The following is a 10,000-nucleotide window of genomic DNA, read 5'->3' on the forward strand; positions in this document are numbered from 1 at the left end:
GAGGCATCGCCATAGGCCTACAGCACAATTCTCCTTTTAGGAAATTCTTCGATAACAGGTGAGTCATATTTTTGTGTGTTGAGTTACGATGTTTTATTATTATTATTATTATTGTTATTATTATTATTGTTGTTATTATTATTATTATTATTTTTTTTGTTTGTTTGTTTGTGTGTTGATTTTTCTCCGTTTGGGATTTTAGTTTGTTGTATTTCGAATTCTGGATTGGTTTGTTGATGTGTGATGGTTGGTGTTGTGTTATAGCGTTAAGGTTGTGAGCTATAACGATTAAACTATGATTGAACCAAACCTAACGAAAATAGTAGTGGTAATATTTACATTTTTCTTCGCCATTTTCATTTTTTTTTTATATAAAAGGTAAAGAGAAAATTCTGTATACCGATCGTGTCTCATCTTCAACGCAATCAGACTGATATTGACACACTGAAATAGCCAATAAATACTCGATTACTTGATTGCATAAAAAGTCCATCCTTTAGCAATACAAACAGGACTAGACATAAAACATAATAAACCTTTATCAACATAGTTTGTTATTCCGACCGAATAAACGGGCACAAGCAAGAGAAAAAAAATTTATTTGCAGAAGAAAACACGCGCGTAATGTTTGTAAAGATTTCTTCACGAATGTATCTATTGCACGTTGTCGTTTGTATATGAAAATCTTGTCTATCTGGTATTTGTGTTTTAGATAAGGTATCGATTGCCTATCTACTGAAATTCATGACGAGTTTTGAAATGGGAAGTTAATATGTTTGCTGACCAGGAAAAATATGTATTCTCTGATTTATTTAATGGCTGTTTACAAATATTTACCATGCACTTTATAAAAAATTATGTGTACGTATAGTAGTAGTAGTACGAACAACATTGCCAAAAGACATCCGGGGTTTCCCCATTTTTGTAATTAAATTAGATAAGCGAAATTTACCTCTATATCTAGATAGAAGTTGTATGTCAACCATACCTGTTCTTTCTTTAAAAAGATATACTTAATTTCGTAACCAATTGTGTGTGTGTTTGTGTATGTGTACACACACACACACACACACACACACACACACACACACACACACACACACACACACACACACACACACACACACACACACACACACACACACACACACACACACACACACACACACACACACACACACACACACACACACACACACATACATATATACATGCATACATACATACATATATATATATATATATATATATATATATATATATATATATATATAATATATATATATATATATATATATATAATATATATCATATATATATATATATACATATATATATATATATATATATTATATATATATATATATATATAATATTTACACATATACATATACATACATACCTACGATTATCCCAACAGCCTACAGAAGCTGCGCGAAACGGGCCTCATGAACAAGCTGATCCAGAGATGGCTGTCGGCAGAGAGATCATGCAACTTGGGCACCATTGCATCTGCAGGAATAGTTGACGTGGCTACCCTCTTCCTCCTCCTTATGATGGGGATCGGCCTCAGTGTGGTGTTCCTCGCCGGTGAAATCGGGGTGAGGGAGATGAGAAGGAGAAAAAGTTAGTAAAAGTGGATGGGGTGGATGGAATGAGAAGGCTGTGAATGAGGGACGATTTCGAGAGATTTTGTTTTTGTTGTTGGTATTGTTGTTAGCGTTGTAGTCATCATAATTATTGTTGTTGTTACCATTATTGTTATTATTATCGTTATCGTTATCATGATCATTATCATTATCATTATCATTATCATTATCATCATCATCATCATCATCATCATCATCATCATCATCATCATCATCCTTATTGTTATTGTTATTGTTTTTATTATCAACATAATCATAATCATCATCATCATCATCATCATCATTGTTATAATTATTATTATCATTATTATTATTATTTTACCGCTTGTCTCATTTTTGATTCCAAATGAAGACTTAAAATAAGTGATGTATTATGAAACATTCAATCGACTTTTATTTCATAACCATTATTTATAATTTAACTGAATGGTAATAATAGTGATAATAGTAATGCTAATAATGATATTAACAATAGTAATGATAACGACGATGATAATGGCAATATTAAGGTCAATTGGTAATGACAATAATAATAATGATGATGAACAATATTGAAAAGATGATATGAAGATAATAATAATAATGATAATAATATGAATAAACATGGTAATAATAATAATAATAATGACAAGAACAACAGTAATGATAAAGATGATGGTGATGATGATGGTAATGCTAATAAGATGAATAAAATAGTAATAATAATAATAAAGAAAATAAGAATAATGAAAAAGATAATGATGGTGATGATAATAATAATAATAATAATAATATGAATAGAAATAGTAATAACAACAATAGTAATTACAACAACAACAATAATGATAAAGATAATGATAAGACGAGGATGATAAGAATAACAATAATAATAACTATATCCATTGCAGTGGTCCAGCGGTTTAGATCGTACACATCAACACCCAAACGAGGCTTCTACTGAACATCGAAAACCATTTGCTTCAGAGAATTTTCTAAAACCAAGTGAAATGACAAGAGCTTTAGATGCATATGGTGTCAAATAACGATATAAGAAGTATATATATATATATATATATATATATATATATATATATATATATATATATATATATATATATATATACTCCAGTTTATGCTAATTAGGTTTTTCTCTCGACGCAGAAAGATGATCTGTGATTTGATTGTTGTAATCTGGTATGTCTCTCTCGGGTATGTGTGTATGCCTTGAGTTCTTGTTCTTTTGTGATCAATGGAGGTTCTACAGTTATCGTTATCGAGTCTGAGTAAGGATGTATGAGGTGTAGAGAGTAATTTTTTTTTATTATTCGATTTTTCTCTTTGTCACCTCCCCACCATATCCTTTTCCTTCTCTCTCTCTCTCTTTATCTCTCTCTCTCTCTCTCTTTCTCTTTCTTATTCTCTCTCTCTCTCTCTCTCTCTCTCTCTCTCTCTCTCTCTCTCTCTCTCTCTCTCTCTCCTCTCTCTCTCTCTCTCTCTTTTCTCTCTCTCTCCTCCTGTCTTCTTTTATTCTTCTCTTCTACAATGTCTTTTATATTATTTTTTTCTTTTTTTTTATATAAAATACAACCTTATTTTTTTCATACTGTGATCTCCATTTTAATCTTGAATTTAATCTCGCTCTTTCAATCTTTGGTAATGTCACAATAACCTTTTTTTTTTAGCTTTCTCCAATTTCACCCTCCGCCCCCCCCAAAAAAAAAAATCAAATTTAAGAAAGAAAGAATGAAAGAAAGAAAAAAACAAACATACTACTCACTCTATCAACCTCGCAGTGCTTAATAATAATTCCTGTCTGTCCGTCATCACGTTTCAGTCCATAGATGACTCTGTACTTCAGGAAATATTTACCTTGCGTTAGCCCCCTTTCCACCGTATAACGTGTACATAAAGTGGTTTGCAGAGACTAACTAATTTATTTGTAGCTAAATGGAAGCGTGTCTGTGATGTATCGATGTTAACGATCGTAACATCTCTCATTCGACTTATGAATCAGTATCTACTCATATAATATATATATATATATATATAATATATATATATATTATATATATATATATATATATATATATATATTATATATATATATATATATATGTTTTTTTATATATTATATTATGTATTTGATATATTTTATATAATATTAATGTGTGTGTGGTGTGTGTGTGGGTTTGTCGGTGTGTGTGTGGGTGTGTGTGTGTGTGTGTGTGTGTAGCGAGAATTAATCTGTGGTAACATCTGGTATCAGGTTAATGGGGACGTTAATAACCCTTGGCAATGTAAATAATGATAAAGGTGAGATATGTAATTATGATGTTAAAAAAAATGCTAGTAAGGATAAGGTATTATCGTAATGATAAATGTAATAATTAATGAGATATAAAAAAAATGTGATATATATAAGTATAGTAATAATAAATGATAATGATAAACAGTACTTGAAAAAACTGATGACTGAATACATACAAATCGAACGTACATTCGTAGTCTTAGAATAAAAAAATAATTAAGGAAAAAAAAAGAAAAAAAAGAAAAAAAGAAAGAAAAAAAGAAAAGAAAAAAAATATAATAATATAAATATATATATATTATATATTATAATATCATATATATATATTATATACTATAGTATAATATATATATAGTACCTTTAGTATGGAAAAGTGTACTATGGGTTAGTAGGTTCATTCGCCCATTAGGTTCTTTTGTGAATAAGTTGTTATGGATTTTCAGCTTAGTCAATAAGCTGTATTAGTTATGGTTTGTTATTTTATCTTACGTGCACCAATATAAACTTGTTTTAGTGTGTTTTATTTTTTGGCCCCATATCTCTGTGGAAATTATTATGATAAGTAAATGGGTAAATAAATGAAATAAAAATAAAGATAAATACATGGGAAGATAGAAAAAAGAAAACGATAAATATCTTTCTCCACACACCTATTTCTTTTTCCTCCCTCCACCTCTCTCTCTCTCTCTCTCTCTCTCTCTCTCTCTCTCTCTCTCTCTCTCTCTCTCTCTCTCTCTCTCTCTCTCTCTCTCTCTCTCTCTCTCTCTCTCTCTCTCTTTCCTTCTCTCTCTTTCCTTCTCTCCCTTCTTCATTCCCTTGTGTCTCATGGAATTCTTTGTAAAACTTTCATAAAGTCATTAATGTTATTCACTGCCTTGTGCGTCTTGCACTAAGTTATAATTTTTGGTGATGCATCTAAACTGACTTCATGCGTTTATTAAAAATGAAGTCATTATCGGATTTTATATCTCCAATTTCGATTTTTTTTCTCTCTCTGTCTCTCTCTCTCTCTCTCTTTGTCTCCCTCTCTCTCTCTTTCTCTCTCTCTCTCTCTCTCCTCTCTCTCTCTCTCTCTCTCTCTCTCTCTCTCTCTCTCTCTCTCTCTCTCTCTCTCTCTCTCTCTCCCTCTCCCTCCCTCACTCACTTTCTGTTTTTGCTAATAAAAATTAAATAAAGATTAAAACACGATTTACCAGAATTAGCCAATAAACTGTTTCTGAAGAAGACTCTTCTCCCCCAATAATACAAAATACGAAAAACAAGGACACATCCAACACGAGAAATGATGACAAAAGAGTAATAATAAAAAAAAAAAAGATAATAATGATACACGATGATAAAAGAGTAAAAAAAAAAAACACGATAATGATACTTCTATAACTAATGACACCTACCGTTGCAAATGATAAAAGAAGCTACAGTTTTACCCTTTTTCATGAGTATTGATACGGCTGACATGATTATCGATTGTTGACAAAAAGTGTGTTCATTGTATGTCTTCCTTATTATTTATTTGTATGAGGCTTTCACTCGACTTTAGTATGGTGTCAGGAGCAGGTATATGGGTATGAGACACACGACAAACAGTGAGTGATTGTGTATGTGTGTGCTGTGTGTGTGTGAGAGAGAGAGAGAGAGAGAGAGAGAAAGAGAGAGAGAGAGAGAGAGAGAGAGAGAGAGAGAGAGAGAGAGAGAGAGAGAGAGAGACAGAGAGAGACAGAGAGAGACAGAGAGAGAATGAGACAGATAAACAGAGAGAGAGAGAGAGAGAGAGAGAGAGAGAATATGTGTGTGTGTATGTGTGTGTGTGTGTGTGTGTGTGTGGTGTGTGTGTGTGGGAGTGAGAGAGAAAAAAAAGGAGAGAGAGAGAGAGAGAGAGAGAGAGAGAGAGGAGAGAGAGAGTAGAGGAGGAGGAGGGTGAGGGTGGGGGAGAGGAGAGGGGAGAGAGAGAGAGAGAGAGAGAGAGAGAGAATGAGACAGAGATAAACAGAGAGAGAGAAGAAAAGAGAGAGAAAGAGAGAGAGGAAGGAGAGAGAGAGAGAGTGATGTAGAGATAGTGGGTGTGTGTGTGTGTGTGTGTGTGTGTGTGTGTGTGTGTGTGTGTGTGTGTGTGTGTGTGTGTGTGTGTGTGTGTGTAAGAGAGAGAGAAAAAAAAGAAGGAAAAAAGGAAGAGGGAGAGAGAATGTGTGTGTGTGAGACAGCTAGAGAGAGAGAAAACGAGACAGACAAACAGAGAGAGAGAAAGAGAGAGAGAGAGAGAGAGAGAGAGAGAGAGAGAGAGAGAGAGAGAGAGAGAGAGAGAGAGAGAGAGAGAGATCAATATTGCTTAGAATCAAGCTCTACCGGATAGTGAAAGTCAATATATTTCAAACATTTTCATTATTAACCTTGGACCACCACATACAAGGTCATCCCTCGGGCACGGACCAAAACTTCCCGCCAAATGAAAACAAAAAAAAATACAATTCAAAATAAAGTCTTTAAAAAAAGTCGGGAACTTTTCTTTCTTAACAAAAAAACGGGGAAACTTCATTGCAAAACATAATTCAAAGAAAGAAAACATACTTTCTTAAGTGAATTTCATAAATAAATGGGATTTTTTTGGTGATAGTGATCAGGTTTACAGAAGAAAAATACGATCTTGGAATATCAAATGTTCACATATCCAATACAAAACAGCATACCTCATAGACTATATATATGTTACGCGTACATATACGTGTGTGCGTGTGCGTGTGTGTATGTGTATACGTGTACGTGTTTGTGTGCGTGGTGTGTCTGTGTGTACGAGCTTATATATGTACGTGCGTATGTATGTGCGTGCGTGTGTGCGTGCGTGCGTACATACGTGACGTGTGTGTGTATAGGTATACGCGTGCCTATATTTGTATTCGCCGTGTGCACATATCTATCTACACCATTGCACTTGTATTTATCCGAAGCATCCCAAGGCAAGAGATCTGATCACCGCAGGCTTCAGTGACAAGCAAACGGGGGTGAAAAGTGGTTGTTTCGAGAGCGTGTAGTCAATTCTTCGGTCTTCGAGTCGTGTTTGTAAGGAATGATTTATACTACTAATGTTTATTTTTTTTTTTTTTTTGAGAGGGCGAGGGGAAGGGAGGGGGGGGGGGTGTATGACTTTTTTTTTTTGGGGGGGGGATTCTTTTATTTGTTTGGTTTGATTTTTAAAAAATAAATGTTGTTTGGGTTTGTTTTATTATATTTTATTTTATTTTATTTTTTTGACACTGGGGAGAAGGGTAGGGAGACTTAACCAGCCATCATTTCCATGAATTCTGAAAAGAGAGAAAAAAAAATGTGAAAAGATAGTTTTTTATGTATTCTATTCTCTCTCTGTCTGTCTCTCTCTTTCTCATTCTCTCTCTCTCTCTCTCTCCTTCCTCCCTCCCTCCTCTCCAACCCTCCCTCCTTCACCTTCATCCCCGTTCCACCCTTTCCCCCTCCTTCTCTCCCCCCTCCCTGTCCCTCCCCCCCTCTGCCTCTCTCCCCCACCCTTTCTCCCTCTCCCCTCTCCTCCCCCTCTCCCCTTCCCTTCCTCCTCCTCCCTCCCTCCCTCCCTCACTCCCTCCCACAATTCACCCACCGTCCCTCACCCTCCATCCCTCACCCTTCCCTCCCCCCCTCTCCCTCCCCCTCCTTCCCCCTCCCTCCCTCCTCCCTCCCCCTCCCCCCTCTCCTCATCTCTCCTTCCCCCCTTCCCCTCCCCCTCTCCCTCCACTACCCACCCTCCCCTCCCCTTCCCTCCATCACCCCTCTCCCTCACACACCCCCCCCTCCTCCCCTCCCTCCCTCCCTCCCCATCAAAGTCCAAAGTCCCCGATCCGTCCTCATCCACTTCCTCCCTAACCCCCTCCCCCTCCCCCCCCTCCCCCTCCCCCTCTCCCTCCCCCCTCTCCATCACCCCCCCCCTTCCCTCCCACCCTCCCCCTCCCCCCTCCTACCCTCCCTCCCCCTCTCCCTCACACTCACCCCCACCCTCCCTCCCTCCCTCCCTCCTTCTCCCTCACACTCACCATCAAAGTCCAAAGTCCCCGACCCGTCCTCATCCACCTCCTCGATGATTCCGTCCAGTTCCTCGCTCGTAAGCCGGTTGTCCAGTTCCTTCAAGATCTCCTTCAGGGTATCGGTGGTGATGTAGCCGTTGCCTGGGGGTGGGGAGAGAGAGAAAGGGGTAAGTTGGGGAGAGAGAGAGAGAGAGAGAGAGAGAGGAGAGAGAGAGGAGAGAGCGAGGAGAGGGGGGAGAGAGAGAGGAGAGGGTGAGTTGAGGAGAGAGAGAGAGAGAGAGAGAGAGGGGGTGAGTTGGAGAGAGAGAGAGAGAGAGAGAGAGGGAGAGAGAGGAGAGAGAGAGAGGAGGAGAGGAGAGAGAGAGAGAGAGAGAGAGAGAGAGAGAGAGAGAGAGAGAGAGAGAGAGAGAAGAGAGAGAGAGAGAGAGAGAGAGAGAGAGAGAGAGAGTTGCGGGAGGATTGTGGTCGTAGTGGTGAATGGTAGGTCTTTGTGGTTGTGGTTGTGATAGGCAGCTGTTGTGGTGACTGTGGTGTGGTGAATGGTTGCCTCTTATGATTATTGATTGTAAAGAAAAAAATAATTGGGCATAAATAAATAACGTAAAGAAAGAATAGGAAAAAAAATAGATATAACAAGACCTCTATTACCACACAAAAACAAACAAACAAACAAATATATAGAAAAACACAGATAATAATCAATCTAAAATGAAAATATAAAAAAGTAAAGAAAAAAAAAAAAATAATTAAAGGAAAATAAACACAAAAAACGCGGGAAAAAAACACTAAAAGAAAACATAAAAAAAAGGATAAAAAAGAAATAGTGGAAAATACAAAAAAAAAAAACGCGGGAAAAAACACTAAAAGAAAATTTATAAAAAACAAATCTAAAAAAGAAAAAAAAAATCGTAAGAAATGTTTAATAACAAATCTAAAAAAACGGAAATAAAAGGAAACACAGAATATATAATAACAAATCTAAAAATATAATAATAATGATAATAAAGATAATAATAATAAAGATAATAATAATAAGAAAAGAATAAGAATAAGAATGAGAAAAAGAATAAGAATAAGAATAAAATAAGAATAAGAAAAAGAATAAGAATAAGAATAAGAATAAGAATAAGAATAACAACAACAATAATAATAATGATGACGATAATAATAATAATAATAAGAATAAGAATAAACATTAATAAAAATAAAGATAATAATATAAACACAAAAGAAAAGACCTTTGTCGTAAATTCGAAATAATAATAATAATAATAATAATGATAATAATAATAATAATAATAATAATTAATAATAATAATGATAATGATAATGATAATAATAATAATAATAATAACAAAAATAATAATAAACATTAACAAAAAATAATAATAAACATTAACAAAAAATAATAATAAACATAAAAAAATAAACATTAAAAAAAAATAATAAACATTAACAAAAAAAAAACATTAACAAAAAAAAATAAACATTAACAAAAATAATAATAAGAGTAAGAACAAGAAAAGCCAAGAAAACAGAGAGAAAATCGCCCGACCCTTCCTTGTCGTAAATGCGAAAGGCCTCCTTCAGCTCCGCCTTCAGGGATTCCTCGTCCTCCTCGATCAGGAATTTGGCCGCGAGCTCGACGAACTCCTCGAATTCCAGCATTCCCGATCCTGCAGGAGGATGGGAAGGGTTAGGAATTTTTGGGAATTTGTGCTTATTATACTATCTTTTTTTTTTTTTTTTTTTTTTTTTTTTTTACTTACTCATTTATACTGTCAGTGTACAAGAATCTAAACTCATTACCCTCTTTCTACTTTCAGTGTCAAAAAAGAAGAAGAAGAAGAAGAAAAAAGGTAAAAAATAAATAAAATGATTGGAAAATAGACTCACTTGTTTCAAGGATACTTATGTCTATTTTTGTAATCGCAAAATCAACATTTTTTTTTAACATTTATTAACATTAGCCTGTACTAAACGTTCATTTTTTTTTTACCACAAATCTACTCTCATTCTACATCAACATCTACTTATCT

At 35.1% G+C, this 10,000-nt stretch overlaps 1 protein-coding gene across 1 annotated transcript in view; it reads right to left on the minus strand.

The window, feature by feature from the left end:
- Positions 1 to 6,298: 6,298 nt before the first annotated feature.
- LOC119569379 (troponin C-like) overlaps positions 6,299 to 10,000 on the minus strand; it is a 17,163-nt gene continuing 13,461 nt past the window's right edge. The window contains exons 4-6 of the mRNA XM_037917569.1: positions 9,517 to 9,637; positions 7,971 to 8,101; positions 6,299 to 7,232 (exon numbers count right to left, since the gene is read on the minus strand). Of these exons, the coding sequence (XP_037773497.1) occupies positions 7,207 to 7,232; positions 7,971 to 8,101; positions 9,517 to 9,637 (278 nt within the window). The 3' untranslated portion in view covers positions 6,299 to 7,206. The remainder of the gene's footprint in view (positions 7,233 to 7,970; positions 8,102 to 9,516; positions 9,638 to 10,000) is intronic.

Source organism: Penaeus monodon, chromosome 4 (assembly GCF_015228065.2).
Source record: "Penaeus monodon isolate SGIC_2016 chromosome 4, NSTDA_Pmon_1, whole genome shotgun sequence".
In the NCBI taxonomy this organism is placed as follows: Eukaryota; Metazoa; Arthropoda; class Malacostraca; order Decapoda; family Penaeidae; genus Penaeus; species Penaeus monodon.